Here is a 20808-nt window from a genome sequence, read left to right on the forward strand (position 1 = left end):
TCTATTCGCATCAACTGGAGCTTCAGAATTAAATTCTGCGTAGCCGAAGCGCGCGTTGACGTCGCGCATTGCGCTGACGTCACCGTCTCTCTTCTCCGGTTAGGCGCGCGCGAAAGTATCGGAGTGAAATCTCACGAGCTCGCACTGGTCAAACCGAACAGAAACTCTCCTAAATCTTCAAACATCTGCTAAAACAATGTCGGACCCAAAGGTAAGTGAGACATCATCTTCATCTTCTGTCCCTTTCGGACCGCGAGAGATGGTTATTTCGGATGTTTAGTTGACGATAAATGTTTTATACGGCTCTTTTTTAACAGAGAGTGAAAAGCACTTGTTTTTTTCCTCTACCTACGTCGCACGCTTAAACACTAGACGTTAAACCCGCACTTTTCTACTTTCTATTCTTAATATCTTGTAATTATACGCTGTCAAAGTCGTTTGTTTATTTAAAATCACGCTACACTGTTCATAGCAGCTGTACGTTAACGTCCTTAAAATGATAATTATATGTGCATTTGTGTTCGTCACTTACTTAAACATAATAGACAATCAAATAATTGTTTTCATTTACGTAATAAAAGTATCCACGGCATGTTCCAATTAAATACTGCTCATAATTTGAATTGAAAGCTGCCATGCTAAGACACTGTTAGCTTGTGTGTGTTAGCATCGCTAACATGCCGCACATGTGAAGTTCAAACTGAAAGCCGGTTTATTAGCAGCTTCCGGGTTCATTTGCGTGTTTTAACTGTATTTGCTCAGTTGTGTCAAAACAGTGGGTTGAGACGGAGATTCAAACACTTAAACACCTTTAGGCCGCTTATTAGCTTCTGCTAGCCTGGTTGCTAGCTGAATGTCCACTTCTGAGAAACTGTTATAACTCACCCCTTTAGACATACATATCTGATATTGAGTGAAGAAAACTGTTTAGCTTAATACACTTCTTAGTATTATTAAACTGCTGACTGAAGAAACTTAACTAGGAGGGGTTGAACCAGTTTAAAGCTTCACATGTGTTAAAGATCTGCTGCAAGAGTTAACGTTAGTAGGAAAGCTTTTGAATAATTCAAGCTAAAAGGCCCTCATGGATGTTAGACTAGTGATTAGTGGATAGCAAGAGCCTGGATTCCAGCGTGTGAGTTCAAGTTCAGGGCTCAGCACCAGTTGGTGTAAGTTTGGTTGCAGCAGCAAATTTGGAGACAATAGGCCAAACTCCAGAGAATGATCCCTCCAAATCCTACAGCTTTTCACTGATCTGATGAGTAATGTGGAAGCAGGATCCCCACAGTCGGGATCAGGACAGTGTGAAGCTCAGCAGAACAAATGCCATAGTAAATTTTTGTTATTCTCAAAAACACAAAAAGGTGTCATAATCCTGGATCATGACCAACTGCAGTAGGTCATTAGCATATTTGTTTTCTGATGTTTGATTTACAAAAGCTGCTGTTATTAATTCTCCCTCCAGGAGGCACAAGATGATCATGAAGCTACCCCGGAAAATGTAGAGGACTCCAACCATGACCCTCAATTTGAGCCCATCGTCTCCCTACCTGAGCAGGATGTTAAGACCCTAGAAGAGGATGAGGAGGAACTTTTCAAGATGTAAGTCACTACCCAATACTAAGCAGGTTCAGATTTAAAGGTACACTATGCAACTTTGTTTTTATGTTCAAAATTAACTATTTAAATGAGCCAGTACAACATCAATCCTTCCAAATCATGTTTTTGTCTTGCACTGATTCACTATTAGCCTGGTTAAAACCAGACCCTTCTCAGTTGAAACTGAGTGTAGGGTCTGGCGAAGCTATGTAGACAAATCATTTCCAAAGGGGCGTCACCAACCGACGTAGCTCAAATTCCTCTGGGCGCAATTGGATAGTCATAAAACCAATCAGATCGATGAAGGAGATGACGTATGCTTCGAGTGTTGTTCTTTGCTCCGGTTTTAACGAAAACGGTAAGTTTAAATCGCTCAAAACAGACGCGATAACTGATTCGAACGAGTGATGTTCCACGGCGGCATCCATCTTTGTAATGAAATCTCCTTCAGCGTCGCTGCGCTGTCGTCATCATGTAAATCCCTCCCCAAACGTTTCTGATTGGTGCCGCGATTTCGGCGGCACAGAAATTTGTTTGAATGGGCTCTTCTCCAGACTATCCTGGAGAGAGAATTAAAATTCGCCGGAAGTAGTCTGGGTTTTCCCAGGCTAATTCACTATGGTAAGCCTATTACAATTTGTTTATATTTTAACAAGGTATTTTATTGAACAGATACATTTCCATTATGTAGCTCTCTAAAGCATTATCTATTGTGAAAGGTTATTCATGCGCAGTCGCTAAGAGCCGAAGTGCAACAAAAACAATGTTCTGCAAAATGCGTGCAGTTTTGTTTCTTAATCACTAGTGAGCTAAAAGTTACATTGTGTACCTTTTAGAAAGGTTTTCATTGCAGGGGTGGTAGATATGGCAAATCATATCACGATTTTTTTCAAGAAGATAATGATTCACAATTTTATAACTATTCTTTTTCATATTGGATTTATTACAAGTCACTGAGCAGTACAGCAAAAGTAATTGCCTACTTTCAAAAATGTAGCCTTACAAGGTAACTATGTAGTGTGTATATATAAATATATTAGGGATGTCAATTTACACAAATTCTTATGATCAATCGTCATTTAAATTAACGATCGATTAATCATTAGCCTTAAAACTGCAATATGTGTCTACTGCAGTGGCATATTGCCAACAGCATGACGGTGCTTTTTTTTTTTTTTTTTGGATGCTACTGTTCATGGGCTGGTTGATTGATTTCACTTTTCTAACTTTAGTTAGTGTGTAATGTTGCTATTTGAGCATAAATAAAGTTATGATAAACAGCAAAGTTATGACTCTCAAATTTCAAAGCCAAGGAACATATTTTCTTTTAAAGAAATTGCTTTTTAAGCACTACAACAAATGGCTGGTAGGGACTACATGACATTCCTCCCGGGTTAGTGACACTACGAACCCTAACATTTACATAAACCCCGCCCCTGGGAACGTGATTTATAGATTATCATGACAGAATGTGCTTATCAATGACTAGAAGATAACTACATATAAGCTACATAAATTCATCAACTAACCATTCAGAAATGTTGTCTACATGTTGTCACTTCTTGAGTCTCCATCTTTCTGAATCCGGTTTAAACATAAAAGGCTAAAAGTCTTTAAAATGTTCATTTTGCATGTCTGTGTGAGGTAATCGAAGTTTCTAGGGACACAAGTTGTTGTAGCTCCACCCTCTGTGCCGGAAGCAGCAGCTCATTTGCATTTAAAGGGACAGACACAAAAAGGTGCGTTTTTGCTTACCCTCAAATAGTGACAACTTTAACATGCTATATAGAAATATCTGTGGGGTATTTTGAGCTAAAACTTCACACACACACTCTGGGGACATCAGAGATTTATTTTACATCTTGTGAATAGGGCATTATACCACCCCTTTTAAATATACCTACTGTAGCTGACAAAATAAAGTCTTCACTCTATAAATTAACTATAGATTGATTCTTAATAAATAGCTCAAATTTATTCAGTCAAGCATTGGGTGATAGTCTATTGTCTTTTGTTGCTTGATTTAACATTAATCAAACAATATTAGGCTGCTAGTCCGGCCCTTTTGCACATACCCAATACATTGGAACACATACGATTTCTTTTTACAAACAATTCACTAAAGACATACCCGACTGTGTTTACGTGAGTACTCGCCAGGACGTGCATTTTTACATAGAATTGAGACTATTCAAACCTAATAATCCACGAAAGAGAACTGAAGTCGCGATCACATGCTGTGTGAAAGGCGTGTGCTTCAGGTCTGAGCCAGGCAGCATGAGCTCGTTCTACGCTTTATTTTCTCATGCATGTTTCTTTGTCAAGCGCTGCGCGTATATATATTTTACTGTTCTGCTTCCATTGTTTAGTGAATGTGAACAGTTGAAGCAGAGCTCTGCACACACACATCATGACTCTGGCTGTCACACATCGACGCAAATAAAGAAATACTGCTCATATTATTTAGAGTGCCGTCACTCTTAAAGTACCGGTACTAATACAATTTCATATCACACCGTCATTATTAAAATAGCATTCTCATTATAATGTTATGTAAAATTACAGTCCCAATCATAGTCCCATAATTATAAGTCGTGCATTGCTGTTTGGGCTGCGTGTGTTGAATGAACACCAACTGAAGACCTCTAAACTGAAGACCTTTGCTAGCTGGTTATTTAACTCAACAAAAACACATCCTATATGAGATTAATTAGATATATACAAAACAAACATATTACAAATTATATCTGCACAAAATGACGCTAATGTTCAAGTAAACTTAGTTCAAGTTGTGTGCTAGTCAGAATGTGTGACTCATGTGGATGTGCTCTTCCTGAAGCTACGCGCAGAAACAAGACAAAACAACGTTTGATTTCAATACTGTTCTCTATAATGTTATGTAATATTACAGTCCCGATCATAGTTATTATTAGCTGTGCATTGCTGTTTGAGCTGCATGCACTGAAGCAGAAGCTGTTTTACTACGATGTTAATTCTTAACCAAATGCATCCTATATGAAATCAATCAGATATAGGCCTACACAAAATAAACAATTACAACAACTTACATTTGCACAAAACAACAAGGTTGTGAATGCACAAGCAAATGTGTGGTCAGTCATGAAGGTGTAACTAGCTCTACGTGCTCGCTTTATTTCTCGTGTCTGCTTTACGTGTTTTGCAGTTGAGCAGTACGCACGCGCATGACCTTGCTTAATCGACCATCGATAAGTTTTGATTAAATTATCGACAATGAATCAATTATTAAAAATAATAATAATTACTCACCAATATGGGCATTTTGACAATTTTATCTGTATTTGTCTGTTCGAGTGTGGTGAAATGCAAAAGAGAACTGCTGTGTGAGAGCTGTGAGAACTGAATTTTTGCTGACATTTATCTTCAACATGTTTTTTGTAGGAGGGCAAAGCTGTATCGTTTTGCCAGTGAGAACGACCCTCCCGAGTGGAAGGAGCGCGGGACGGGTGATGTCAAACTCCTGCGACACAAAGAGAAGGGTACCATCCGCCTTCTCATGAGGAGAGACCGCACCCTCAAAATCTGTGCCAACCACAACAGTGAGTGTAATCGTTATCTGTCCCTCCTCCTGTTAATTTTCCAATCATGTGCTGGCATTAACTCGTGAATTGAAATCCTGTGCTCTAGTTATGCCGTTGATGGAGCTGAAGCCCAATGCAGGCAGTGACAGGGCCTGGGTGTGGAACACACATGCTGACTTTGCAGATGAAAAACCCAAAGCAGAGATGCTGGCTATTCGATTCCTTAATGCAGAGAGTGAGTACAAATGAACATGATCTCCAGAACAAATCTCAGGGATTTTGTTAAAGTAAAACTAATTGAAGCTCTATAAAATACAGAAATAAACAATAGTAGTGAGTAGCGACATAACTTTTCTTCCATATTGTGACTTGCATGTGAGTGAAACAAAAATATTAGGTGGGGACTTGATTCTATCTATTGTTGATTGTATGGAGGCAGATCTGAACGCAGGCTTGTAGTTGATTGTAATAATGGGGCGGGGTTTAAGCTGGAGACGTCCGGCAACATCACTAGAGAGAAATGTCCTTTCTCTAGAAGATTACAAGGCCAATTAAAAAAAAAATTAAGCTCATGCATGTATGATTCATAATAAGTGAAGATGCATTTAGAAAATGGATACATTTCCATTTTCCACAGACTTTAAATGATACTAGTTGTGAATAGCATAATAAATGCAATGCATTTTAAAATTTGGATCATTAATGTAACAGACTTTTATTTATTTTTTTGCCCTTTGTTTCCTTTGTCTTGCAGATGCACAGAAGTTCAAGATGAAGTTTGATGAATGCAAAGAAGAGGCCAGAAAGTATCTAGAAGGTAAGATGATAGCATTTTCTACCATGATTATTGCAGACTCACTCTGTTTAAGACTGACACATCCAGCCTTAGACTTTTTCTGTCTGCTACAGTAACATGAAGATTGTTACAAACGGCCTTGCCATTCACTTGGGAGGTGACCGTATCTTCTCAGACATATCTGACTGTATCTTTTTCTTTCATAAATTTGTGTTAAGCTTGAGTTGGAGTACTCTTTGAAGCGCCTTCAACCTAACTGTTTTAATTTCGTTTCACAGGTAGCATGAACAGCCCTAACAAAGTGGCAGAGAAGCTGGAGGAGCTGTCTGTGAAAGATGACAAGACAAAGAGTTCAGAGGACAAGAAAGAGGATGTGAAGGAAGAGAAGAAAGAGGAGAAGGCTGGTGAGGAGAAGAAATGAGCCCGGAACGTCGCTTCATACGGATCCTCCACTTGCCATTTACCCCTTTTATACAACAGACTCTGAAATTGAAAAATTGGACACTTTTGTTTTTTTCTTTTTGGCCTCTTGACTTCACAAGACCTTGGTGCCACTCTTAATGCGTCCATTTCTCAATCATCAAGTTGTTGTGAGCTTTTGTCCCATTCACAAACTCTCATATCGCCCTTCATTTTCTCATTCATTGTGGACCAGTCGTCAGTCATCATGTATTTGTGTATTTACACGACATGCTATGATACAAGGCTTGTGCTATTGATTGATTCCCACATTGGGTAACTTCTTTTGTTGTTTTTCTTTTGTACTTTAAAGAGTTATATTGTGAGCGTCTAGATGAGCACTGTCTGATATGAGAGCGGGCTGTCTGAGTTGATAGGGAGTATGAGTATCTGCGATCTTTGACTTTTCCTTACAATAAAGTCACATGAGGAACATTTGGCTTCTCTGTGGCTTGAATTTACTATTGAATGATTCATTTTCTGTGGAGGGTTGCATCTGGCAAAAAAAACAAAAAAAAGACTGCTCTGAATAACTGAAGGAAGTTTTATGAGTATGACCCTTCTATTATGAGTGTGACCCTCTTCTGTTTGAATTGGAAATCAAGAAAATAAAGAATGGTTGACTCCGTTATCACTCGAGTGTGGAAAAGCAGCGAGGTTTTAAATAGTTGAAACCTGTTGTCATAATGCACATTAAGTTCTTTTAAAAAAAATATAGGGAGATAAGTAAAGTAGGTACTGTATCACTAATGAAATACGGTTTTCATTCCATAAGGCTTGTTACAACTTAAATTCCAACAAACAGCATTGATAAAGTTTTACAGGCCATGTCTAAGGTTTATTTTATGTAATATTACAACGACTGCATGCACAATAATTTGGTCTCTTAGACATTGTTTTGCTTTTTTTATTTTGAATGTACATTTTAGGAATTGAGGGTTTGATGTGTTTGAACCGCACAATTTCCACATTCCCAGTTTGAGTATTTTTTTAATAAAAGCAAAAGGGTCCCTTAAGTTGCATTTGGCATGTGATGAATGACTTGAAATCTCACATTTTATAGTGGTTACTAAATATACATCATGTAAAAGGGTTGTGATCAAATCAAATTAAAGACTGATGCTTTGTCATACATCAGTGTCTGTATATGGCTTCCATTCAAAAGCCTAATGGGGCAGATATGATTTTTCAGTTTGTAATAGCATATGATTTGGAGATGTTAGTCATGAGACAGGTCTTTGTCTACTCATTTGATAGCACAATATAATAAAACCGTTCAAATTAGTGTTTAAAATCATACTGATTGTGATTTAGACAACAAAAAAACGTCATATTGCAGCATATTATGTTTTTTAGATCAGTGCATTTACAATTCGTCAGAAGTGAACGCTTTTGATTTTTAACCATAATATATACAATAATGATTATTAACTGGTTATTGATATTAGATGGTTATAAATAATATACAGGGGATTTTAAAATCCATAGATGATTTTGCTTCCGTAGCTACGCAGCAGCTCTACGCGGAACCTTTCATTTGGAGGTAACCGTTGTGAGACGGATCTGGTTGAAGGACGGAACCTAAACAGCCACGTAGTATAGACAGGAGCACGTCTAAGGTTGGTGCTTAATTACTTTTTTTATCATCTCTTCTAATCACCATACTAATAATTCACCATTTCACGTGACGACTGCTATGCAGAAGCGTGGTCGCGTGTCAGTGTCATGCATCAGTTGCTTAAGGCTTTTAGATACCGTGCGATGTGGCTAAGTAGCTAAAAGGCTGATGCTAATGAGATCAGAGATTTATAATAATAAACTCACTTTAACACTGTATCTCCAGTGGTTTTGCACTTTTTCTGTGCTGCTGGTTATTTATTATGATTGACGTATTTGTTGCTGTGCTTTCATTTTCAGTTCATTGCACTGAAATAAGGGACATAATCTCTGTTGAGTGACAGTTAATCAAAAATGCTGTTGTCAGTCTGATCTGTGATCTGTCGATATGTGATATTATGACAAGGTTGATTTTAAACTAGTAATGACAGCTTTGTTTGCATGTCAGATGTCTGATAAGCGTCTTAAATCGCACTAGTCTATAGTTAGCTTCCTGTTGAAGGTTAGTCTAATCCTCTAGCATTGTGTGAGAGAGAAATCTCATTCCTCCACCATAATGACACTTAATGATGACACTTCATGATGCCTATCATAACACTTAACTATTAGGACAACCACTAGGATAAAGCAAACTACACTGAAAAGGAAGAATATATGCATAAGTGTATGAAGGATTATTATATGAAGGAATATTATGTTCAATCTCCTGCTGCTTTTATTTTCTCATGAAATAGTTGTCCTTGCCTATAACTCAGTATGAGTCATCATCACCACCTGTCAGCAATAATGTGTCCAATATTTATTATAAATATTGACAGATAAAGCATTAACTTCAGTGAGTGAATGAAGACTAAATAATTAATTTAATTTAAAGCAGATTTTTAGTTTATTTATTGAATTTTCTTCGCAGTAAGACAGATAACCTTTGTGTTGACCGCTCAAAGTGTTGACAGCTGACTGAATTGACTAAAGCATATATTGCATATCATGCATACATTAAGCACTACAGGAACTACTTTCCAATGCATTGGAAACCTAATAAAAGAGGACTATTTTAATTGTATTGCTTTTCTCCATAAGAGAGTTTTATTACTGTTTTTGTTATTTATCATTTTAATCTATATGAAGTGTTGAGCTATGGTTGGAGCGGACAGATGGTTTTAGAGGAATTAAGTGATATTATTAGCCCCCTTTCGCACCAGGTAGTCATAGGTATTGTTATAGTTGTAGAGTAGTTGAATGTCATGTCATCATTTCTATAAAAAAAGAGAAAATCAGAACATTCTAGTGATAATCTCTGATTCATTTCTAAATGGAAATGTTGCTGTTTTGAAAGTTAATAGCGGGTTTAGATGTGGAACATGTTTTGTCCCATGTCTCAAGAATCAGTGAACTGTCATTTAAACCACTGTTGTTTGTACTAAGTTACAAGTGGTGAAATTGTCCTCTTTCTTGCCCCAAATTGAGGTGGTATGAATTAGTGGGCTGGTATGTAAAAGGTTGTAGGTTAAAAATAAAATTCTAAGGGCACTTTATATAAACACTTGACAAAGAAAAAATTTAACTAGTGCCACTTCCAGCAACAATAACAAAAGTATATCACTGGTCACCGTGATTTTGCCAAGTTACACAGTTCCTGGATCAGCATATTTTGTTGATTCTGAAACATTATTTCTGTCCAAAAATGTAGTCCAAAAGTGAAAAACACTGACGTAGAAGCATCTAACCCTGGTTGTAAGCTTACCCTTGACATAAACTGTAAACTTGTCCCTCAAATCTGATTAGTTGATTGGAATATTGTTCCAGGATCAGAAAAGATATTGATTCAGGAACATGTTGTGAATCAGGTTCACTGTATATCACCATGTGCCCTTGATCAAGACTGCTTTAACTGTGGAATGAATTTTGAACCCTTCTCACAGTATGGATGATTTTAAGTAATGTTTTCATTCCTCAGGTTCACCGAGGACTGAAGTCGTCTGCCCCATCCAGGCCAGCCTGCAGTCTCTACCAAAATTTACCGAGCATGAAGTAAAGTTGAATTGCACTAGTGAGGCCCAGCTTATTTTTTAATGGATGCTAGAACAGCATCTGTATTTCAAGCGATATGGAAAATGGAAAAAATTGGTCAATTGAGGCCATCCCTCAGCAGCTGAATGCACAACATCCAGACAGCAATACTGTAGAATCTCTGAAGTCGGAGAGATCACCCGTAACAGAGAAAATCCCAAATGGTGAGTGTGTGTTTTTTTTTTTACGATGAAATTTGATGGATGATGGATGGATATTTTTATTTTATAGTATAAATTGGGTCTTTATAGTGTATAAGATATACAATTTATACTCAAAATGTGAGCGTATGCAGGATTCACTGTTAAAGGAACACTCCACCGTTTTTTTTAAATAGGGCTTATTCACCTTCTTTCCCACATTTAGATAGGTGGGCAAATGCATTTTTGTCTCAGTGCATGCATTGTTTTAGTTTGACAGGGTCGGCGTGAGCTTAGCTTAGCATAATGAATGGAATCCTTTGTTGCCAGCTAGCATGTCCTGAATAAAAGTGATATATAAAAAAAAAAAACCCCTACCTAATTACTTCTTGTGGCCTGCGTATTCACAACAAGTACAAATAGTGATGCAGATTAACACTAGGCGATTTCCTAGGCAGATATTGACTTATATATTAAGGACTATATTAGGGGGAAGCACAGGCGAAGCACTGCTACTTGGGCGTGATATCTTTGCGCCCAAGTAGCAGTGCTTCGCCTGTGCTTCCCCCTAATATAGTCCCAAGTCAAAATCTGCATAGGAAATCGCCTAGTGTTAATCTGCATCGCTATTTGTACTCGTTGTGAATACGCAGGCCACAAGAAGTAATTAGGTGGTTTTTTATATCACTTTTACTCAGGACATGCTAGCTGGCAACAAAGGATTCCATTCATTATGCTAAGCTAAGCTAGCGCCAACCCTGTCAAACTAAAACAATGCATGCATTTGCCCACCTATCTAAATGTAGGAAAGAAGGTGAATAAGCCCTATTTCAAAAAACGGCGGAGTGTTCCTTTAAGCTTGTCTTATGAGAGTTGTTTGTTGTGTTCAGTGTGTAAAACTTGGCAACGTTTCTAAGTGAACATTTGCTGTTTACTGCGTCACTTGGCTTTGAGATGTTTTGTCTTCCCACTTTTCAATGCTATTTGTTGCCTTATTGAGAAGTATTTTTCTCTAGATATATCCACAAACTTCCCCCTCACTTTTAGTGTCAGTTTCCTGAACTGTCACTGTAGCTCGATTAGGCTGTTTGACTTGTTCTGCAAGACTTGCGCACAGGAGAACATTCGAGCTATGCTGGTCTCTAATAGTGTTGCACGGTGTACCGATACTTCAAAAGTATTGCGATACTCGGAAATTAAAAACGTCACGATACCTAAATTTATCAGTATCGATACTTAAATTTTTTTTTTGAAAAAACGCCTCCCTATGGACGTCTGTGTTTTTTTCCTGACGCACGCAGCAAAGAACCTGCCGCTGTCAGTGTCATGTGACAAAACACTACAGCGAGATGGCTGCATGTGCGAGGACAAGTGGTCCACGACTCGTAGAAAAGATGACACGAGGAGTGACATATGGAAGTACGTTGCCTACCTTGCTCTGTTGCACGGTGCACCGATACTTCAAAAGTATAGGAAATGAAAAACGTCACGATTCCTTAATTTATTAGTATCATACTTCTAAGAATGACCACGTTCCAGATTTGTAAGGCCGGCGACACACTGTCTGCGTGTCGTGTCCGTTTTTATTTCGGCTCCCATGTTAACTGCAGCGTGACACACGCGTCTGGGCGCAGCTCGAGACACGCGGAAAACGCGTGTATGCTATAAATAGAACCGACGCCTATTTTTCACGCGACACGCAAGCCTGTTGGAAGCGTTTCCAGGCAAAATAGAATAGGAAAAGATGTTTCTATGTCATTTTGACACGAATACATATTAATAAATGACATTTTGATGTTTGAAAGTTTTGACATATACAATATAAATGTAATTTAAAAAAATATTATCGATTTTCAAATATTGCACCTCTCAATACAGAACGAATTATTCTGTAGCCTATTGTTGTCTTTGCTGCTATATATTTATGTTTAACATTAGTGCAGCAGATTAATGGCATATTTCAAGAGAATCGTTCAAATTGGTATAGAAGCATGAAATTTGGCACAGATACTCTCTAAGGGTCACTTTTTGGGAAAAAGGCGTTGGCCACCGAAAAATTCAACATGGCGGCCATTTTTTCAAGATGGCCGCTATTTCTGTAAAATGCTCATTATGTCAATTGTTAAAACAGTGATGTAGGCATAACATTTTGTGAAAATACTCTCTTCAGAATGTTTTTTTTGGAAAACGGTGCTTGTCCCTCAAAAATTCAAGATGGCTACCAGTTTTCAAGATGGCCGCCATTTCTCTTGAATCCTTACATCTTTTTTTCAAATGGTGCTGCTATCATGAAATTTGGTACAAATATTCTCCAAGGAACATTATCATGGAAAAAGGTGTGTGCCGCTCAAATTCAAGATGGTGACCATTTTCAAGATGGCCACCATTTCTGTCAGAGCTCAATTTAATGTGTTAAGGAAGGTTTTGTTTAATAGAGTGAACGTCATTACACAACCAGGGCACACTGGTGACTTAACTGCTGGGGAACTCAGCATGGGGTTCAGTGTCAGCTGATCTAGTTTTACTTACACTGTAGTTCTTGACTAGTAGTAATAGTATAGCTAAGTTTAGTGTCCCAAATGCTGTCTACCAGCCCCTCATCAATTAGCTAGTAATAGATGTAGTTAGATAGCCGCACCTGAATTGACAGAGAGCCGAGCCAAGGGTAAGCGGGGCAATACATGACTTGTTCATGTATGCTTACCTGGAAGGTGTACAGATCACACGGGACTTAAATGGCACTGGATGAATGATCGGGCTAGGTGTAGGTGACCCGTACCTAGTTGTATCCCATACCTGAATGTGTACTATGTCTATGATTGAGGTGGTAAAAGGATAACCCCTCGGCCTTAATCAGACAACAAACCCCCAAAATGGCAAATGAAAATCCCATGTCAGCCAAGAGGCCAACTGATTGGAAGAAATGTTGTCTTTGTCAGACAGACACAAAGGAACCCCTCCAATCACCACCTACCCATCATGTTTCTCAACATGATGGCTATAAAATGATTGCCACCAACATTCCACTCTTACACAAGATGAACAAAATGCCAATGACCCTGGACCTGGAACGACTGGATGAAGGTGGTGGTATAGAAGCTTTGAGAAGGAACCAAGCGAAGTATCACTACAATTGTCTACTTCGGTTCAACAACACAAAGTTACTTCGTGCCCAGAAGCAACAATCCGATGCTCAATGTAGTGAGATAGATGAAGGCCAAACAAAGCATCGCAGAACCATGATGCAGAAAAGTCTAGATGATCAGGTTTGCTTTCTTTGTGATAACATATCTCCTGAATCTGACCTACGTCAGGTAATGACACTGCAACTGAATGACAGACTACATGAATGTGCACAAACACTGAATGATGCTAAATTATTGTCTCAACTAAGTGGTGCTGATGCCATTGCACAGGAGCTGAAATACCATCATTTGCGTCTCATTCATCTTTACAACAGAGAGAAACCTCAGAAGGCTTGAGAAAGAGTCACAGAGTGAAACGATTCAACCAGCCATCTTTCCTATGGCTCTTTCTGAACTGGTCACCTATATTGTTGAAACCAGTCTCAATTCTGATGGTCCTTCCGCCTTCCGTCTCGCAGATACAGTGGGGAGAACAAGTATTTGATACACTGCTGATTTTGCAGGTTTTCCCACTTACAAAGCATGTAGAAGTCTGTAATTTTTATCATATGTATTCTTCAACTGTGAGTGACGGAATCTAAAACAAAAATCCAGAAAATCACATTGTATGATTTAAGTAATTAATTTCCATTTTATTGCAAGACATAAGTATTTGATACATCAGAAAAGCAGAACTTAATATTTGGTACAGAAACCTTTGTTTGCAATTACAGAGATCATTCGTTTCCTGTAGTTCTTGACCAGGTTTGCACACGCTGCAGCAGGGATTTTGGCACACTCCTCCAGACCTTCTCCAGATCCTTCAGGTTTCGGGGCTGTCGCTGGGCAATACAGACTTTCAGCTCCCTCCAAAGATTTTTTATTGGGTTCAGGTCTGGAGACTGGCTAGGCCACTCCAGGACCTTGAGATGCTTCTTACAGAGGCACTCCTTAGTTGCCTTGGCTGTGTGTTTCAGGTCATTGTCATGCTGGAAGACCCAGCCACAACCTATCTTCAATGCTCTTACTGAGGGAAGGAGGTTGTTGGCCAAGATCTCGCGATACATGGCCCCATCCATCCTCCCCTCAATACGGTGCAGTCGTCCTGTTCCCTTTGCAGAAAAGTATCCCCAAAGAATGATGTTTCCACCTCCATGCTTCACGGTTGGGATGGTGTTCTTGGGGTTGTACTCATCCTCCTTCTTCCTCCAAACACGGCAAGTGGAGTTTAGACCAAAAAGCTCTATTTTTGTCTCATCAGACCACATGACCTTCTCCCATTCCTCCTCTGGATCATCCAGATGGTCATTGGCAAACTTCAGATGGGCCTGGACATGCACTGGCTTGAGCAGGGGGACCTTGTGTGCACTGTAGGATTTTAATCCATGATGGCGTAGTGTGTTACTAATGGTTTTCTTAGAGACTGTGGTCCCAGCTCTCTTCAGGTCATTGACCTGCTGTGTAGTTCTGGGCTGATCCCTCACCTTCCTCATGATCATTGATGCCCCACGAGGTGAGATCTTGCATGGTGCCCCAGACCGAGGGAGATTGACCGTCATCTTGAACTTCTTCCATTTTCTAATAATTGTGCCAACAGTTGTTGCCTTCTCACCAAGCTGCTTGCCTATTGTCCTGTAGCCCATTACACAGCTCTCTGGTCTTGGCCATTGTGGAGAGGTTGGAGTCTGTTTGATTGAGTGTGTGGACAGGTGTCTTTTATACAGGTAACAAGTTCAAACAGGTGCAGTTAATACAGGTAATGAGTGGAGAACAGGAGGGCTTCTTAAAGAAAAACTAACAGGTCTGTGAGAGCCGGAATTCTTACTGGTTGGTAGGTGATCAAATACTTATGTCATGCAATAAAATGCAAATTAATTATTTAAAAAAAATACAATGTGATTTTCTGGATTTTTGTTTTAGATTCCGTCTCTCACAGTTTCAGTGTACCTATGATAAAAATTACAGACCTCTACATGCTTTGTAAGTAGGAAAACCTTCAAAATCAGCAGTGTATCAAATACTTGTTCTCCCCACTGTATGTGCAACCTGTACCAGCAGCGTATCCTTTTTCTAACAGTGGCACTTCCTCTCTGTGGACTACACCTTGCCGTGGTGGAGAGGCTTGTGTACTCCAATGAACCTGAGACCTATGCCGGTGGGGATTTTATATCCCTGGCAAGTTTAACTAAGCTGGACAGGTCAAAGGAGAGGAGGCAGACAAAGCAGACATTATGACTATTTGACAGAAATGGTGGCCATCTTGAAAATGGTGTCCATCCTGAATTTTTGAGTGGCACATACCTTTTTCCAAAAGAGTGTTCCTTGAAGAGTATTTCTGCCTAATTTTATGCTTGCATCACCATTTGAACACTTGAAATAATTAATATTCGACAGGAACGGTGGCCATCTTTAAAAATGGCGGCCATCTTGAATTTTTGAGGGACAAGCATCTTTTTCTATTAACATGTCCTTTAGAGAGTATTTGTATAAAATGTTATGCTTGGATCACTGTTTGAATAATTGATATAATAAGCATTGAATAGCAATGGCGGCCATTTTGAAAAATGGCCGCCATATTGAATTTTTGAGTGGCCAACGCCTTTTTCCAAAATAGTGGCCCTTAGAGAGTATCTGTGCCAAATTTCATGCTTCTATACCAAAGTGAACGATTTTTTTACTAATCTGCTGCACTACATGAAGTATAGGCCTTCCACAACTCTCTCCCCACATGTCAAATATATCACCAATGAGGCTTATCATATGTTACCAATATTAAACATTGTTTAATATAATCGCTGTTCATATTTTTATTCAAAGTTCAGAATCAAGATAAAGCTCTTATGTTTCTTATGATAAATGAGATAATGCTGCTAAATTTATCTTTTTTTTTTTTCCTTGAATGTCATTGCTCTAATTTATTTTTTATATTTCATATTTCATATTTTGTTCAAATGTTTAATATATCTGCTGTTCATATGTTCATTTATTAGTGTGTTATATGATTAGAATGTTGTCCCGGTTTTAAAATAAAGCACAGCAGTGATATTTGAGAGTGTTTCTCCCTTTTCAGGAAAAGTATCGAAAAAGTATCGAAATCGCAATACTTGACTTGGTATCGGTATCGAAACAATAATTTTGGTATCGTGACAACACTAGTCTCTAATTATGAAAGTTGTGAATGAGCAAAAAGCACCAATCATAACCTCATAACATAGATATAAACAGGCTGATTTAGGTCGTGCTTGGTACTTTAAATGTGCGTAAAGTAACATTTTACCCATAAGGAAAAGAATAATGCTTTGGACAAATGTGTTCAAAATGATTTCGACATGTTGAGAAGATGGTCCCTCTTAATGCTGGACTATTCACTTTATCTTAGTAATAGACGCTTCTGTTTGTAGAATAAATGAATCACGGATGACAACTATGTCTATGAATGGGCCATTGTTTTCTACAGAATTGTTGGTAACAATCAGGTTCAATTTGTTAACATTTAGTTAAATGCATTAGTTAACATGAACTAACAATGAAAAATACTTCTAAATCATTTATGAGCATTCTTAGTTAATGTTCATTTCAACGTTTACTAATACATAATTAAAATAAAAAGTTGTATCTTTTATTAATATTATTTAATGGACTTGAGCTAACGTGAACTAACAGTGATTAGTTGTTATTAACTAATTTACAAAGATAAATAAATACGGGTAACAAATGTATGGCTCATTGTTAATGTTAGTAAATGCATTACTAATGGGACCTTATTGTAAAGTCTTACCAAATAATTTTTGCGTGGAGGAGTGATATTTATTAAAGCATAAAAAGTGCTCTTTTGGGATATATATATATATATAAAAAATTTTTTATCACATTTTTACTTAATTTTAATAACTTAGATGCAATAATTTTTAATAACTGTTGTTAGTGTTTATTTTTAGCAAGGCCTACAGTTGTTAAATGACCAGTCAGTAATTTTATTTTTCTGTATAGTAATTAATGTGGCCCATAGAAGGCTAAGTACACATAACAGGTCAGACTGAACAATGAAAGTTGTAATGAACCAAAATATGTATCATGATATGTCATTCTTGCTGATGCATGGTATGCATCGGCCTGTAAAACACTAAAAACACCTGTAAACGTAACGCTGTTTGCTGAATCCCTTCTCTTTGTTGTAGGTCATGTCAAAGCAGAGCTGTTGCCAAACGGAGAGGCCGTGGTGGAGGGTCAGGAAGCTCACGGAGGCACCACCCCACCTCTGGCAACTCCTTCCCCGGGCAGCCGCCTTGCCGACTCCCCCCTGAGCGCACAGCTGGATCCAGGTGTGGCCTCTTTCCATGACAGCCTAGAGAAGTCTGAGGCAGCTCTTGCAGAGGGCTCTATTCACAAGGGTGACGCTTTGCAATCGCTCAGACTAAGTATTCCTATGCAGGAGACCGAATTGTGTAAGCATACGATATTGGATAACCCCCCCCCCACGAATCACCCTCGTCCCTTCCTGTTGTGTTGTAATTCCCCCCAGTTTGGCTTTTGAGGCTGATTTAGGCTAACCCTCCCTGTTTGCTTTATCCTATTTTTGCCTGCTTCTCAATTTTGGCTTGCAGAGAGATTTTAATGGGAATCTCTTCATTGCATAATGTCCTAATCAATTAATTAAAGGCTAATTAGTCTCTCCTGTGATTGTTGGTGATTTGATTTCTGACAATTCTGTGCAATACCGGGGTTGTTGTGCTGGTTGGTGATTCAGGAAAAGTTTAGCTTTTCTGGGAACAACATAACAAGATGCACGTTGTCTTGCCAGTATTTAAGTCAATTTGGCTTGGACGTGAAATATGGCTGAACTAATAACTAACTGATGCAGAAATTGAAGTGTGCTTTTCTCTTTTTCTAACTAAGGCAGATGGAATGGCTTATTTTGGGTTGCAGAGATCACATTGTGTTTGCTCTGCCAGGATGAGCATGAAGCTTCACTCTTAAAAGACATGGGAGACATTTTAATGATTCTGGTTCCATTTCCACTTTACAATTCCCTTAATGATTCTAATTACTGATTCTTCTAGTAATTTTGCTGTGGAAAATGCTCAGCAGCCTGGTTATTATTACCGGTAATTTCGGATTTTAACAGAGCAGTAATATCATTATTTTATTATACAGTTCCAGCAACAACAACAAAAAACACATTACCATATTTATTCCTTTTAGTAACATATTTATTTAGACCAATACTTTGAATTTAGTTTTTCTGAGGCCATTTTACCAAAACATATAAACCACCAAAAATATGCATTTAAACAGAACTTTTAATTGCATTAAAACTAATAATAATGTGTGCATATAAGACACTCGCTCATCATCATCACAACTGTAAAAAGATGACTGTGCATATTGCGTTATTACAGAACCAGTAAGTTCTTGTATTTTTGTAAAAATGGAACCAGTTGTCAAAGCCATCCCTAGAAATAGCATTGTCAAACAAGCATTTTTCAGGATTGATGAGCTGTATTATCAGTCTCGTAAAATCAATAGCCTGTTGCATTCAATCCAATACAGCTTGGTTGACAATATCTGAACACCTGCCTATTTTTATGTAGCAAGAGTTTTTGTGCATTTGTTGACTGTGTCTTTCTTGTAGCTTCAAAAGAGCCATTAGTGGAGATGGAAAATGAAGAAAAGATTCGCCAGGAAGCTCGCCGGCGTCTAGAGGAACAGCTCAAACAATACAGAGTACAGCGGCACACAGAGAGAGTGAGTCACTTTCAGTTTCTATGAAATTACTGATATTGAATTAAATTAATAGTTTGGCAAAAAAAATGTAATTGCCATAATTTACTCACCCTCATTACGTGTTGACTTTCCTTGTCTGCTATATTTCAAGTCTTCTGAAGTCATAATAAAATATGGTTTGTTCCTTTCACAAAATTATAAGTCCAGTGTATTTAAATATGGCACATGAAGAAGCATCACACTAAATTGACTTCAAGAATGTTAAACTTAAAAAAAAAATAAAAAAAAATTTGGTTTGATATCCACCATTTATTTATTTATTTTAACATTCTCATTCCTTTTGTGTTCCTTGGGGGGGGGGGAAATCAAACAGGATTGGAACAACATGAACATCATTTGAGTAAATCATTTATTTAATATTAGCTATAGGTGGACTTGATGGACTTAATGTTAGACATAGATAAACAGTTCAGTGTTTGTCCAGTGTTTGCTGCTTATTATGTTTAATCATCATTTCTTTGTCTCATTCAGACCAGGCGGTCCACTCCTAAGAGCCGCCTATTTAGCACTTTGGACCCGGAGCTCATGCTCCATCCCGAGGGTCTCCCAAGGGCCAATACTGTCGCCATGACTAAGGAATACTCTTTCCTGCGCACCAGCGTTCCTCGTGGTCCTAAACTGGGAAGTCTAGGAATCCCTTCCAGCAAGGAGAAGAAATCCAAATCATCTCGTTCCAGCAAGATCCACTCTCTCGCCGACTACAAAACTCCCGAATCTGACGATAAAAGCGCAGAAGCACCTGGTGGGGTCGTTTCTGTGTCTGCCGACTCATCGTTTAGCTCGTTGCATTCCTCCATCAGCTCAGTTTCCACCATTTCGCAAATCAGCATCAGCTCTGAGACCAACACCCATTTGGAAACATCTCAGCAAATCAGAGACAACGTCTCTGAGGTGGATGGCAGCGAATCAGGTTTCAGAGCTGACGGCAATGACAGCGATAGCTCGTCCTATAGCAGTGTGTCTACTACAGGGACATATAGTATGTTAGCTGCAATAGCGAACAAGCCAAAGGCTCCATATACTGTTGAAGGGAGAGAGATTGCTCCAGAAGCCATGGGCCACTTTCCATCACTGCAGGAAGTCCTGCAGGCAGCCACTGAAGAGAGACACATGGAAGAGATGGAGCAGGACAGAGAGGGCAGCGTAGAGCCTCGCAGTCGCAGGGACAGCTTCTCCAGCAGGTATGGGCCCGCTATTTCCACCGGTTAGTCCATTCCCTAAATATATTTAGACCTTTAGGTGAACATTATTATCTATCATGAAACCAGCCCATTAAACCTTCATGATTGAACTATGCGTTTTCAGTGTGTCATTTGGGAGTTCTGTGATGGGGACTCATGATGAGATGCTGCAAGTGCTGAAAGAGAAAATGAGGTTAGAGGGACAACTGGAGTCTCTTTCATCCGAGGCCAGTCAGGTGAGTTAACCTGGGACTAGGCATTTGTCCAATATCTGCCTCCTGCTACCAACAGAATATAAGGCTTCGTCTTTTTATTAGTGGTCAACTGATATGGATTTTTTAAATGTCTGATGCCCATATTTAGAGAGCAGATTGGTTTAAATATTTATAGTTATATGTTTTAAATATTTACAAAATTGTTGTGCATATACACACACACACACACACACACACACACACACACACACACACACACACA

At 38.7% G+C, this 20808-nt stretch overlaps 2 protein-coding genes across 3 annotated transcripts in view; both read left to right on the forward strand.

Annotated features, from left to right (window-relative positions):
• The first annotated feature begins 68 nt into the window (after positions 1-68).
• On the forward strand, positions 69-7546 carry ranbp1 (RAN binding protein 1). Its single transcript, XM_082170390.1, has 6 exons — positions 69-211; positions 1466-1602; positions 5020-5177; positions 5266-5394; positions 5914-5976; positions 6234-7546. The coding sequence occupies exons 1-6, from the start codon at positions 197-199 to the stop codon at positions 6374-6376; spliced, it is 645 nt and encodes a 214-aa protein (XP_082026516.1). The 5' UTR covers positions 69-196; the 3' UTR covers positions 6377-7546.
• A 357-nt stretch (positions 7547-7903) lies between these two features.
• The window catches only part of golga3 (golgin A3), a 29622-nt gene continuing 16717 nt past the window's right edge, over positions 7904-20808 (forward strand). Inside the window, exons 1-6 of one of the 2 annotated variants that reach the window (XM_082170161.1) lie at positions 7904-8033; positions 9989-10265; positions 17545-17811; positions 18999-19111; positions 19622-20331; positions 20456-20567. In XM_082170161.1, coding sequence (XP_082026287.1) covers positions 10139-10265; positions 17545-17811; positions 18999-19111; positions 19622-20331; positions 20456-20567 — 1329 coding nt within the window. In that variant the 5' untranslated portion in view covers positions 7904-8033; positions 9989-10138. The remainder of the gene's footprint in view (positions 8034-9988; positions 10266-17544; positions 17812-18998; positions 19112-19621; positions 20332-20455; positions 20568-20808) is intronic. The other variant, XM_082170162.1, reaches the window with a different exon arrangement.

This window comes from Leuciscus leuciscus, assembly GCF_965113295.1.
Source record: "Leuciscus leuciscus genome assembly, chromosome: 5".
Lineage (NCBI taxonomy): Eukaryota > Metazoa > Chordata > Actinopteri > Cypriniformes > Leuciscidae > Leuciscus > Leuciscus leuciscus.

Bases quoted from the DNA above. Each gene is read 5' to 3' on its own strand.
- ranbp1 (XM_082170390.1), top strand. The intron at 5,395-5,913 runs GTGAGTACAAAT...TTTGTCTTGCAG, and splicing joins TCGATTCCTTAATGCAGAGA to ATGCACAGAAGTTCAAGATG. The intron at 5,977-6,233 runs GTAAGATGATAG...TTCGTTTCACAG, and splicing joins GGCCAGAAAGTATCTAGAAG to GTAGCATGAACAGCCCTAAC.